Below are 13,227 nucleotides of genomic sequence, written 5' to 3' on the forward strand. Positions count from 1 at the left end.
GGGGAGAGGGGGGCTCGCGGCTGAGGGGGCACCGGGCCAGGCCTGGCAGGTCGTCCTCGCCCAGCCTGTGGGCCAGGCGGGGCCGGGACATGGGGCCAGGGGGTGGGGGGGTGGGCTGGCCGGGACCCCTTCACGAGGGGTGGGTGGAAAGGTGCATTGGGAGACACTGTCCAGACCACAGGTCCTCGGGGAGGGGTGTGAGGGCCCAGCAGACGGCGGATCTGGAGGGATGCCGGCTTCCCCGCCCCAGGCCCGGGGCCTCCCCTGGTCCCCAGGGCCCTCCCCGCAGCCCCGGTCACCTTGCAGGCCACCCGGTGTGGGCAGAACTTCCCGAAGCCCAGCGGGGGCTGGATCCTCCGCAGCAGGGTCACCACGTCCAGGTGCTTAATTCTGCCCCTGGAGGGGACGCGGCCGTGAGCCTGGCCGTGCCCCCGCCCCTGCTCCCACCCCACCGCCCTCCCTGCTCAGAGAACCACCCGGGGAGAGAGCCAGGAGACCGTTGGGGGTCACGGCCATCCGCCCACCAGGAGGAACAGACTCTCTTCTGGGGGCTGGTGGAGGCCGGAGGCCCCTCCAGGCCTGGGCCCTGGACCGTAGTCCCCCGTGGCGGGGCCTCCCTCCCTCCCTCGGGCTCTGGTCACGCTGGCTGGGGGCCCGGGGGCTGTGTCACTAGAAGTGGAGGGTAGGGGGCAGGGCAGGTGGGCGTCCACCTGCGACCTGTCTGGTTGGCGGCCGTAAGGATTAGATGAGGCCGTACAGGCAGCGGTCAGCACGGTGCCTGGCGGCCGGAAAACGGTCCTGGAACGGGAGCCTGTTGCCTGCTCAGAAAGACTGCCAGGCAGCAGGGCACGCGGGCCTCGGGGCCGGGTTAGGAGCAACGCGGGTTCGGACCCAGTCAGTCCGGGGGGGTGGGCGGGGGCGGGGGTCTGTGTCTTTGTCAAGAGAGGAGCTGTGGGTCCGATGACCGCACTCGGGGCAGCCCGGTGGGGCGCTGAGCTGTCCGCTCCTAGAAGCGTCCCTGCCTGCAGAGGCTGGGCGGCCACCTCCCAATAAGACCAAGGTGGTTTCTGCCCTGGTGGGGCTGGGGGTGCTGTGGGGCCCCTTCCGACCCTGAGAAACTCCAGGTCTCTGAGTCTCTCGGGCCTCGGGTGTTGGAGGGAGAGGGTTAGGGTCCGTCCTCATTGACCTGCACGGTGGCCCCTGGTGGACGCCAGGACGGGCCCGGAGGGAGGGCTGACGGGGTGGCAGGGGCCTGCGGACGGACTCACGTGGCCTCGGGGTCGTACTCGGCCCAGATGGCCTTGAACTCGTCCAGGTGGTGGGGGCCCAGGATGGACCAGTCCCGCGTCAGGTAGTCGAAGTTGTCCATGATGACGGCCACGAAGAGGTTGATGATCTGTGGGAGGGACAGGGGCCCCCAGCGCGGAAGGCAGGGGGCACAGGGATGAGGTGGGGGCGGGGGCGTCTGCTGGCTGTGGGGCCCACAGTGTCTCCCTGCCCGGCCCTTCCTGGTGACCCTCGGCCCCCACGGGAGCAGCTGTGCCCCTGTGCTGGGACCCAGGCGGTGTCTCCGCCCGGTGCTGGGTGCCGGCCTGAGCCCCTGTGCCCAGGAGACAGCGTCCCTACCCAGGAGCCCTCACGGGGCCCCACCCCGACCCCGAGCCGGCCTCCTCTGCATATACGGGGGTGGGGGCTCCCCTGGAACTACAGGGCGTGTCGACACGTGAGCCCGGTGCCCAGCGAGCGCCTGCCTGTGGGGCCAGGATGCACCTCACGCGCGTCCCTGCCCCCTGCACGGAGCCCGGGGCCCGGGGCCGGCCCAGGGGAGACGCTCGCATGGCCTTCTGACTGACTCAGGAAAGACGACGGTGGAGGGGCGAGGGCCTGGGGGGGGCCTGCCTAGCGAGAGCGGAGGCTCGTCCCCCTCTTTTCGTTGCTAACACCCAGAAAAGTGGAACCTTTTCTCGCCCCTCTGGGGACCAGAGGGCGGGCAGGAACCTGGGCCACGCCCAGACGCCCAGAGCCAGCCGGGACGTCCGTCGGAGCAGCGCCTCCCTGAGCCCCCCCCCCCGGCCTCCCCGAGCCCCCCCGCCCCGTGCCCCCGCCAGCCCCGGCAGGCCGTGCGGAGGCCGCCCGCCGGCTCACCAGGAAGGCGCAGAGCATGTAGAAGCTGATGAAGTAGTAGTAGGCGAAGTTGGTGCCACAGGTGTACTCCTCGCCGGGCCCGTAGTCCGACTCCGGGTCGCACAGCTTGCCGTAGCTGCTGGCCAGCAGGACCTCCTGCCACGCCTCCCCCGTCGCACACCTGGAGGGGGCGCTCCTGTTGGCCCCACCTCGCCTGGGCTGCGCCCCCCCCACCCCCCCCCCCAGCTGGGAGGTCCGCTGTGAACCAGGCCTCAGCTTCCCCTCGGCACAGCCGCCCCCCTGCTCCGCCCACTGGGGCAGCAGCGCGGGAGGGACGGGACACAAAGGGGGTTCCTCGGAGGGAGGGGCCAAGCCGACCCATGATTCCTGTCACTGGGGGGGGCGGCAAGGGAGGACACAGGGCTGATGGACGGGAGGCAGGGTCAGAGGTCGTCGAGGCCTCACCGCCCCCACCCTGGAGGACGTTGGACCTCCGTCTCCGGCTCCTGGGGTGAGGCTGGGGGACAGCCACCCTGCACTCAGGCCCGGCTACACCCCACTCGGGGCCCCGTGGGGCGAGATAGGGACAGGGGAGCCCAGGGCCCAGCGAGGCCGCATAGGTCTCCCCAGCAGCCGGCCCGCTCTGTTCCGTGCAAAGGCCCTGGGGCCGGGGCAGGCCCGTGCCTGAAGAGCAGCAGCACAGCTTGGGGGAAGGTCTGGAAGTTGTTGTTCCGGTTGATGGGGGTCCCGTCCACCAGGGCGATCTTCCCGAACATCTGCAGACCACACGGGGGGGCTGCCTGGGGGCCCCGACGCGGCCCGCACGCCGCCCTCTCCCCCCGCCCCGCCCCCGTCTCCCCTGAGCTCCCCCAAGCCCCCGTCCCTTCTGGACACCCGGCCTATCCGCGAGGTTGCGTGAGGAGGCTCCTCCCATCCAGCCCCGGGGAAGCAGGGGTGGGCAAGCCTCCCTAACAGGGAGCCGTCTTGGGGCTCCAAGGAGGGGAGAGGGCTCCGTGGGGAGGGGGGCTAGGACCCCCGGGGCCACTAATAGGCCTTAAAGATGGAGCCGGGCCCCTGGGACGGCGGGATGGCGTCCCCCGACTCCCGCTGCAGCCCCCGGGGTCCTAGGGGCTGCTGGGGGGGGTTGGGTGGGAGGGGAGGGCCGGCCCCCCCAGGGCCCACTGCGCCCCGCGCACCTGCATGCCGATGACGGCGTAGATGAAGAACAGCATCACGATGAGCAGGGCCACGTAGGGCAGCGCCTGCGGGAGGGGCCGGCGTGAGGCTCCCCCGGCCCCGCCTCCCCCCCTGCGTCTGGCTCCCCCGGGTCCCCAGGGTCCCCGGGTCCCCCCGGAGGGCCCCCTGGCTGGGAGGGCCGGGCACACACACACCTGGAAGGACTTGATGAACGTCCACAGCAGGGTCCGCACCCCCTCCGCCCGGCTCAGCAGCTTGATCAGCCTCATGACCCGGAACAGGCGGAAGAAGGCGCTGGAGATGCGGGCGCTCTCGTCGGGGTCCTGCGGGGCAGCGGCCCAGGGGTCAGTCTGGGGCGGCGGCACCTCCACGGGGCCGGGGGCGGGGCGGGAGGGGCGGACGGGACAGGTGCCCTCTGCGGGGCCTTCCCCCGCTCAGGCCTCCAGGGCTCTGGGCTTGTTTGGCCGGGAGGAGGGCGGTGGGCGTGCAGCGCCCCCGTGTGGCGAGTCCCAGCAGGAGGGGTCCCAGGGCCTCCGGCCAGGGTCCGGCTAAGGCCAGGCCCACAACCTGCCCGTCTGGGCCTCCTGCCCCATCTCCCCTTCTCTTCGAGCTGCCGCTGAGCCAAGCACCCTGGCCGCTCTCCTGACCCCCACCCCCACCCAGGGCTCTCCCGGTGCAGAGCGTCCCCAAGGCTCACGCGCTGCGCTGCCCCCATGGCAGGGCCACGCCCCAGCCGGGCAGCCCTGCCTTGTGCCAGCCTCAGACCCCTGATGACCCCGGGAGGGGAGAGGCCCCCCCGCCCAGCTCCCTGTGTCCCCAAAGGCTTCGTGTTTGGGGCCTGTCCCTGTGGTCCCGTGCCCATCGGCATCACAGGCCTCTCTGGGGGTCCCCATCTGCACTCGGGGAGCCCCTCGCCCCTCTTCCGGGGCTCTCGGGAAGCCACTGGGTCCATGCACCGTCTAGCACAGAGCCCGCCCCCACCCTGCCCTGGACCCCGGGGGACGGGGGTGCCACTGGGGGGGGAGGGAGTGCTGTGTGCTGGAGCCCCATGCACCATGCGGCCGGGCCGGCATGCAAGCTGCAGGGGCGCCCGTGCAGCCCGGAATTACAACGTTCCCGCAGCCACCGCCGAGGCAGTACAGTCCCCCGCTGGAGGCCAGGAAGGTCTGCGGAGAGAAGAGACGAAGGGGGGGACACGGTGGGAGGGGGTGTCAGGGAGGACAGGTGCAGATCAGTTAGAGGAGACAGGGAGGAGGGGCGGAGACCCGGGAGGCTGCCCGTGCTGGGTGTCAGGATGCAGCGGGGGCGGGGCGGCCGCAGGCTGGGGGGCCGCAGGCTAGGGGCGGGAGCAGGGAAGGGGGAGGACGGGCCCCCAGGCCCCTCCTCATCTCCAGGTCCACCTGCAGCAGCCGACCAGGCGCTTGGGCTCTGCTCGTGTGTCGTGTCGCTGGGGACCTTGGAGAGGGCCTGCCCACATGCATGAGTGAGTTCTACACCCCCCACCACCCCACTCCCTGGGCCAGGGACAGAGTTGGGGGGTGGGGCGACCCCAGAGCAGATGCACCTGCCCTGGCCTGGCAGAGGCTGGTGGCCTCCAGCTGTGCCCGGCTCAGGGGGAGCAGGCGGGGGTGGAGGGTGGGCAGGGGGAGCAGCTGTGCCCCTGTTTATACCCGGCTTCTCCTTTGGCCACACGTCAGGGGCAGCCTGTGCTGGGGTCCTGGGAGGGGGGTGTCCTTGCTTTATGTCCCCACTGTTTACGGGGGGGGCTGGTCCCCACCCCACCCCCCATTCTCTAGGGCAGCTCCACCCTGGACTCCCGGCTTTGACCCTGACCCGGCATCAGAACCACACGGAAAACTGAGAAACAGGTCCCTTCACCGGGGCCCCAGCCAGGAGCAGGGGAGGGTCCTGGCCTCCGGGTGTAACCCCAAGTGGTCCTAGTTGGCAGCCAGAGTGACCGCCGCCTTTTGTGCTGCCCGTGCAGCGGCCACCAGGCTCAGGGGCTGAATTACAGTGAAAATCAAACACGATCAGAAATGCGTTTCCTCAGCTGTGCTGGTCACATTCTGAGTGACCGGCGGCCATGTGTGGCTGGTGGCCCGAGCGCTGGACAGAGCGTGACGCGCCTGTCATCCCAGGGAGCCCTGACACACGGTGGCGCTGCCCCGGTCTGTCCCCTGGTCTGTGCGTCCGGAGCAGCAACCAACGCTGGAACCTCGGGCCTTGGTGTGACTGGTTAGGGACGCCGGATGCTCGTGACCGACGACACGCTGCCCCCACCCCCGTCCTCCGCCCTCGAAGAAACTTCAGCTGCAGCAGTTGTCCCCTGCGCAGGCCGCACGCGTCACAGGCAGCCACCGCCGCCCGGGCGGCTCGTGTAGAGCTCCCTCCTGGCGGAGCCGGCCAGAGGCTGGTCCAGCCCGGGCCCTCGGGGGCCGTGTCCAGCAAACGCGGAGCACGGTGGGAATGTGTGACAGGCATGCACACGCGTGCACACGCTGGTTTCCTCCGGAGCCCGCCTGCCCCTCGGGACTGGGGCCGGAAGTCCTGTCTCTCACTCTCTGAGCTGCACGTGGGGTGCACAGGACCCCCAGGCTGGGACCCCGCCCCCCAGGTTGGCCAGCGTGGCTGCTGAGTCCCGAGAAGGCGACGCTCCCACTCGGCCTCAGCCTCCGGGCGGCTCGGGTCTCAGGCCCCTGTCGGACTCCAGACCTGCCCCGGGTGCTCACGCGCCTGCCCGGGTCAGTCGGGGGTCGCTAGAGCCATCGTGTCCCCACTCAGCCCGCCTTGGGGTTCACGCACTCGGTGCTGAGCATGTGAGGTTCAGATGGAAGGCTCCGCCGACAGGGAGCTCCTGGCTTTGGGGCTGATCCCCCACTGGGCTCCCCTGGCCAAGTCAGCGCCCTTGAGCGGACTCCCGCCCCTGCCAGGGTCAGCGGCCTTGGAGGGCAGGGCTCTTCCTGCCTGTCCTCCGGGCCCACCTCCACCCTACAGGGTCCCTCAGACCCTTGAAGGCCACCGCGGCCTGGAGGGCTTGGCTGCCAGCGGGGCTTCCGCCGTTCCTACCCCCCCACGCCTCTCAGTCTAGCTCCCGGGGCTCTCTGCCTCCCCGCTGAGGCCAGGGTCCCCAAGACCGGCCATGGCACGCACACTAACTCCTCACCACCTCCCCTTCCCTCAGGCTGCACCTCAGACTATGTGCCACCACCAGGAAGCCTTCCATGACCGCCCGCCCAGCGGCTCTGGCCTTGGCCAGCCTGGCACGCCCCGAGGTCCGCCTGGAGCCTGCGCTGTCTTCTGCTCTGCAGGACTGTGCCCTGGGGTGCCAGGCTGCCCACACTCTGTGTCCCTCCAGACACATCTGTTCACCGAGTGAGTGCCCCCCGCCCCCTCCCCAGGGATGGCCCCGCCCCCCAGGGATGGCCCCCCACCCCGGGATGGCCCCGCCCCCGACACTCACGTCGATCTCACTGAGGATGACGTCGATGATGCTGCCAATGACGATCAGGAAGTCAAACACATTCCAGGGGTCCCCGAAGTAGCCCTGGGAGGGCAGGGCGGGAATCGGGGTGAGCACTTGGACGAGGCGCTCCGGAGGCCAGCAGGGGGCGGGGGTCCCGGCCAGCTGTGGGAGAGCAGACCCAGGGCCAGGCCCGGGGCGCTCCCCTTTTCCCTGGGGCTCCCGTGAGCCCCCCACGCTCACGAGAACCCCGCTCCCACGCCCTCTGCCTTTGGCCCCTGTCTCTTCCAAAGTGTAAAGTGGTCAGTGGGGAGGGGGTGGTTGGGGGCTCAGGATTTGGGGTGCAGACGGGGAACACTTTCACCCTGTCCCCCTGGAAGCCTCAGGCGGGACAGCACAGCCCTGACAGGGGCGGCTGGGCTGGACATGGGGCGGTGGACTTGGGAACCGAGGCCGCCACAAGGACCCCGGCCCCGGGGTCAGTCCTCAGAAGCTCGGGAGGGGCGGCCAGCGCCCACTGCATCCTCAGCCGGCTCTGCGGCCCGACTCCCTCGCCCGCCCTGCTCTGCGGGCGGGTGTGGCCCCAGGGCTGGGCAGCTCGGGAGCCGGGGAAGGGCCTTCTGTAGAACGAGGCTGTGGAGTGGGGGGGCCGTCCCCCAGAAGGCCCCCCGCCGGGCCTCACCCGCTCCCGGGGCCCCATGGCCCCGGCACTCACCCTGGCCTTGAAGGCCACGAGCTTGAGCAGCATCTCCAGGGTGAAGATGAGGGTGAAGGCCACGTTGAGGATGTCCGAGATGTGGTTCATCTGCTCCGACTGGTTGTAGTGCTGTGGGGGGAGGGGCGCAGGGCGGCTGGGGAGGGGGCGGCCTCGTCACCTGTCCTTGGGCAAAGGAGGCCGCTGTGGCCACGGGGCTTAAGAGATCAGACGCGTAACACGGGCTGGACGCCGGCGGCGGCGTGGCCTGTGCGGTGTGCTCGGCTCCCGGGACACCTGTTCTGCGAACTCGACACCCGGACTTGGGCCGGAGCCAAAACCGCAGCCGGCGCTGCCCCCCAGAAGTGGGGCGGCAGAAGAGAGACGGAGAGAACACACTTCCTCCGCCCCCCCACCCTCCGCATGCCCCCACCCACCCCTCACGGAACCGACGGCTGGTCAACGGCTCAGCCTGGGTCCAGTTCTCTCCGCTGTCCCACGTGGCACCTCCCCACCTGGCAGGTGCCAGGAAGAGCGGACGGGGGTGGGGGCAGCCTGGCCCCCTGGCCCCCCCCATGCTGGCCGGCCCTGGCGCCCGGGCCCTCACCTGCATGCCCAGGCAGATGGTGTTGAGCATGATGAGGGCGAACATCAGGTACTCGAAGTAGGAGGAGGTGACCACGTACCACACCTGGTACTGGTAGGGGTTCTTGGGGATGTAGCACTTGAGCGGGCGGGCCTTCAGGGCGTACTGCACGCACTGGCGCTGGGACGCGGCACACGGGGGCGTCAGCCGGGGCGCTGTCCCTCCCGCTCCACCTGCCCCCCCCACCCCCACTGCCTCCTGTGAGCCGGAACCCCCAGCCGAGGGGCCTGCAGGGCATGGACGGGGGAGTCCCAGAGGCGGGCGGGCTCCCTCCGCGTCACCACGGGCCTCTCCGACTGACCGCGGCCCCGCCGCCGCCCGGCACCTGGTTCTTGTTCAGCTCGCAGTTCTTGTACTCCGTCTCCCCCTGCTCCTGGAAGGTGACAATGACGAAGCCCACGAAGATGTTCATCATGAAGAAGGCGATGAGGATGATGTAGATGATGAAGAAGACGGCCATCTCCACCCGGTGGTTGTACACGGGGCCCTTGTCCTCCTCATAGGAGTCGATGGCCCTGTACAGGAGCCTGGGGCGGGGGGGGGACAGGCGGGCTGGGGGCTTGGCCAGGCCGGAGGGCTCCACCCCCCAGGGGGCTTTGTGGAGGGCGAGTGTCGGGTCAGGGGTCAGGGTCATGCAGGGGGGGGGGGGCTGGGGCAGACCCCGGAACGGGCCGCCCTGCCCTCCCTCCCGTGGGGCGCCCCTCCACCCTCACCGGTTAGAGGGAGAGCCCTCTGCCGATGGGGACGGGACGCGTGCCCGGAGGCCCCGCTCAGCTGTGTTTGGGGCGAGCGCCCGGCACGCCAGCCCTCGGGAGCCCCCCGGCCCGGCCCCCAGCACCCCCGGGAGCGGCCGAGGGGCCCCCACTCACTGCGGCCAGCCCTCGAAGGTGGAGACGGTGAAGAGGGACATCATGGCGGACAGCACGTTGTCGAAGTGGAAGTCGCTGTGCATCCACTCGCGGGGGCGCAGCTCGATCTGCGTGGGGTCCCCGTCCTTGTACACGTAGTAGGGGCCCCTGGGCCGTGGGGGGGCCGCGGTCACCGCGCTGTGCGTGGCTGTGCCGTCCCCCCCACCTCGTCCTCCGGGCCCCGGGCAGCGCGTGTGCCAGCAGCTGATGTCTGGGCGGGACCGAGGGGACCCGCCTGGCAGTCCCTCCCCTGTTGGTGGCTCCCCTCCTGGGCAAGGGGCCCCGCTCCCGGCTCCCCCCGGCTGGAAGGGGCGCCGGCCCTCCCCCCGCACGGCGCACCTGCACTCGTCCTCGGTCATCTTGGACGGGTCTGTGCAGTAGAAGAACTTGCCCTGCGTCCGGGAGGAGGGAGGGACGGGCATGTGGTCAGGGACGCGGGAGGGCCGTGGGGGGGGGGAGGGGGGAGCCCCGGTCCTCCTCCCAGAGGGCAGCCAGACCGGGGGCCGGGGGCCCAGACGGTCCCCCTCCACCGTGGCCCCCCAGCCTGGGCTGGGCTGGAGGGCCTTGCTCATGGGCCATGGAGGCCCCGGCCCGGAGAAGCAGCCCCGTCCGGGTTCGCAGGATGAAGGGGTGGACGCTGTCACATGACTGGGGGTGGCCGAGGTTCCACCCCGCGGTTCTCAAACAAGACACGTGGGGGGAGGAGAAGACTGGGTACAGGTGACGCGCTCAGGTGCCAGTGCAGGGGACCCCAAAGCCGGGGTCCAGAGATCAGCGTGGTGGGAGGGACACCCCGGCAGAGCTGGTCCCGGGAGAGGAGCTGAGGACGGGGGGTCGGCTCCCAGACAGACAAGCGAAGACGGACCCCCACGCTCAGAAGCTCCCGGGAGACTGAACGGTGGGGACACACCTGCGGCTCACGGCTGCAGACGCCCAGGTGACTGAGGGGGCGGGGCTACAGGGCTGGGTGGGGGCGTGTTCCGGGCAGGCCTGGCCTGGTGGGGGTGGGTGAGAGTGATGGAGGGGGCCGCTGTGGGCCCAGCAGGTGCAGGGGACGCCCCCATCCTGAGGGGGAACCCCAGAAACCCGGGAGACGGCAGGTGCGCAGGGCACCGGGGGGACAGCCGCCCTCCCGGTGGGGGGTTCCCCGTGCTGAGGGGGGGAATGGGCACTGCGGCCCGGGCCCGAGGGCGGGCCCCCGCCGGCGGGCTCACCTTGAAGAGCTGCACCCCGATGCAGGCGAAGATGAACTGCAGGAGCGTGGTGACCAGGACGATGTTGCCGATGGTGCGGATGGCCACAAACACGCACTGCACCACGTGCTGGGGGGCGGGGGGGCGAGATGTGGCCAGGTTGCAGCCCCCACCCTCGCCATTCCGGCCCCAGGTTCCCCCTGACCGTCGGCCCCCCTGCCTGACCCCTGCACTGGCTGCAGGCAGTGAGTACGTGGGAGCGCGGCTGCCCAGCCTCACCCCCACCCCCGACGACAGGCAGACAGGCATCAGGGGATGGGATGCGTCCAGCTGAACCTGGACAGTCGGCCCCACAGCCCCCTCCTCTTCCCCCCGGCGGGGGGCACCCAGGGCCCCTCACCTTCAGCCCCTTGGCTCTGTTGATGGCTCGCAGGGGCCGCAGCACCCGCAGCACCCTCAGGATCTTCACCACGGAGATGGAGCTGGACCTGGGCCGGCGGCGGGGGCCGGGCTTCAGCCCCTGCTCCTCCAGCCCCTCCCCTGGGGCCTCTGGGTGCCTGCCACCCCTCCACCCCACACCCACCGGGGGCTAGGTGTGGGCTGCCCCAGGGAAAGCTGCCTCCAGCAGCACAGAACAGGCTCTCTGGGCGGGGAGGGGAGGGAGGGGAGGGCAGGGGAGGGAGGGGAGGGGAGGGAGGGGACGGGGTGCAGGCTCGTCTGCCTCGTCAGACGGGGAGCCCCAAGTGCAGGACCAGGCTCCCCAAAGGGCTGCCGGGACGGCCTTCCCCTCTCTGACCCCCTCCTGGTCTCCAGCCCAAGGCTCTGCCCCCTGGGCACCGTGACTCCAGTCTAGCTGGGACACCCCGAGGGACTGGCTCCCCGTCAGTGGCTCTGAGACACCCTGCCCAGTGGATGGCTCCATTCTCGGGCCCTGGTGGGGGGCAGAGGGGCCCACGCCCCCCCCCCCCCCGCTGGCCTCTGCTCACTCAAGCCGCATGGACACCAGGGACACGGCCACCACCAGCAGGTCCAGCAGGTTGAAGTAGTTGCGGCAGAAGGAGCCCTTGTGCAGGAAGGCGCCGTAGGTGGTCATCTGCGGGGGACAGGCAGCGTCCTGGCTGGGGCCGGGCGGGGACGGGCCTGCGGCCCACCAGCAGGGGTCGCTCAAGGGCAGGTCCCCCTCGGTCTGCTCTGAGGAGGCGGGGCGGCCTGGGGGGTCTGTGTGCTCTGTCTTCCACTCCAGGTCTGGGGCCGCCACGCCAGACTTTGACATGGGGGGCCCCAGCTCTCCGTCCCCGTGGGCCACGGAGCGGGGAAGCCCTGGACCCCCTCCCCCGCAGGACACCACACAATTCCTCCTCTGCCTCGGACGCTTCTCCAGACGTCCCTTCGGCCCCACAGACGGCTGAGTCGGCTGCACAGCCCTCAGGGACTCGAAGACCGTCACCAGGCCCCTGGCCTCTCTCTGTCCAGCCCTCGGGACCCTGGCCACCCCCCTCCCTCACCTCGGCTTCTTTCATACATTCTCGGTAACCTCCCGGGCCCTCTGCTCAGCCACCTGCACCCTCCACATCTGGTGGGGCTGAGGCCTTCGCTGGCGGGGCCGCCCCTGGACGCAGGCATCTCCCACCACAAGGGGCTGCCCTCTGAGCCCCTCCCAAACGTCTCCTCACAACGCCCTTGCCGCCATGCAGTCCTCCTGGACTGCCCCTGTTCTCTCTTCCTAATGAAATCCTGTCCAACTTCAAAACCCGCCCAGGGCAACACTCTGGGGCCGCCTGGAGGAGAGGCCTCTCGGCCACTGGTGTGACTCGCAGGCTGGGAGTGAGCCACAGCTCCGGGGACCTGCTGTCCTGCTGGCCGTGCCCTCGGCGTGGGGAGGGCACCCGAGACTCTGCACACACTCGGCCGTGGGGCTGAGAGGCGCTCGGGCCACAGGTCGGCTGCGTTGCCGGTCTCCGGCTGCCTGCCCTCCCAGCCCTCCTCCGGGCTGGAGCCGAAACCCCGTCTGGTCTCCTGGCTTCTGGCTCATTCCCAGCCTCGCTCCACCTTCTCGCTTTTCCCTCGCCCCTGCCATCCGGCCCGAGTGAGTGACGTGTGAGGAAGTTAGAGCTGTTTGGGGTCTGGATTTCTGACCCAGAGACGCCCCACACCCACGCTAAAGCCCTCCCGCGGCCTCCACGCACCTTCAGGATGATCTCAACAGTGAACACAGAGGTGAACGCAATGTCAAAGTACCCGAGGATCTGGGGACAGGCAGGGAGAGGGGTCAGTGAGCGGGAGGGTGAAGCAACGATATCACTGTCACCATCAAAACCACCACAACCCCCACGACCACCATCACCATCCTCACCATCATCACCACCACCACCACCATCATCACCATCATAACCACTGTCATCATCCTCACCATCACCACCATCACCGCCATCATCATCACCATCACCATCACCACCATCACCACCACCATCATCATCATCATCCTCACCATCACCACCATCCCACCACCACCATCCTCACCATCACCACCATCACCACCATCATCATCACCATCACCATCCTCACCATCACCACCACTATCACTCAACCCAGAGGACGAGAGCCTGGCTCTGCTTGTGCTGGGACGACAGTGTGCGGAAGGAGTGGACTGGGCAGTCTTCACCCTGAAGGTACTTGGACTCTGAGAAGCTCTGACGCCCGTAGCCACACCGAGGACACAGCCACCGCCAGCCCCAGAGGAGGCGTGGCCAGCTGAGGGCTGCAGTGGGGCAGGGACGGGGGGCGAGAGCCGGCTGAGGGCCGGTCTGCCGCCAGCACCTGGTTCCTCATGGACTCGGCCCGGATGGGGTCCTCGGCGGCCAGCGCGGCGCTGCTGAGCATGATGAAGAGCAGGATGAAGTTGGTGAACCAGGTGGCATTGACGATGCGGTGACACAGGACGCGGATCCTGCAGGGACCGGAGGGTCAGGGGAGCGGCGAGTTGCTGGGTGCTCGGGCCCCACCGG

General features: G+C 70.0%; 1 protein-coding gene across 2 annotated transcripts in view; it reads right to left on the bottom strand.

Annotated features, from left to right (window-relative positions):
• CACNA1S (calcium voltage-gated channel subunit alpha1 S) overlaps positions 1-13,227 on the bottom strand; it is a 36,665-nt gene that overhangs the window by 5,534 nt on the left and 17,904 nt on the right. For both annotated transcript variants that reach the window (XM_036016006.1, XM_036016005.1), the window contains exons 18-35: positions 13,040-13,169; positions 12,409-12,468; positions 11,209-11,315; positions 10,623-10,710; positions 10,244-10,351; positions 9,369-9,421; positions 8,991-9,137; positions 8,447-8,648; positions 8,083-8,241; positions 7,497-7,607; positions 6,782-6,865; positions 4,431-4,487; positions 3,516-3,644; positions 3,321-3,386; positions 2,809-2,900; positions 2,146-2,305; positions 1,269-1,396; positions 300-396 (exon numbers count right to left, since the gene is read on the bottom strand). In XM_036016006.1, coding sequence (XP_035871899.1) covers positions 300-396; positions 1,269-1,396; positions 2,146-2,305; positions 2,809-2,900; positions 3,321-3,386; positions 3,516-3,644; positions 4,431-4,487; positions 6,782-6,865; positions 7,497-7,607; positions 8,083-8,241; positions 8,447-8,648; positions 8,991-9,137; positions 9,369-9,421; positions 10,244-10,351; positions 10,623-10,710; positions 11,209-11,315; positions 12,409-12,468; positions 13,040-13,169 — 1,978 coding nt within the window. The remainder of the gene's footprint in view (positions 1-299; positions 397-1,268; positions 1,397-2,145; positions 2,306-2,808; positions 2,901-3,320; positions 3,387-3,515; positions 3,645-4,430; positions 4,488-6,781; positions 6,866-7,496; positions 7,608-8,082; positions 8,242-8,446; positions 8,649-8,990; positions 9,138-9,368; positions 9,422-10,243; positions 10,352-10,622; positions 10,711-11,208; positions 11,316-12,408; positions 12,469-13,039; positions 13,170-13,227) is intronic.

The sequence above is a fragment of the Phyllostomus discolor genome, chromosome 15 (genome assembly GCF_004126475.2).
Source record: "Phyllostomus discolor isolate MPI-MPIP mPhyDis1 chromosome 15, mPhyDis1.pri.v3, whole genome shotgun sequence".
In the NCBI taxonomy this organism is placed as follows: Eukaryota; Metazoa; Chordata; class Mammalia; order Chiroptera; family Phyllostomidae; genus Phyllostomus; species Phyllostomus discolor.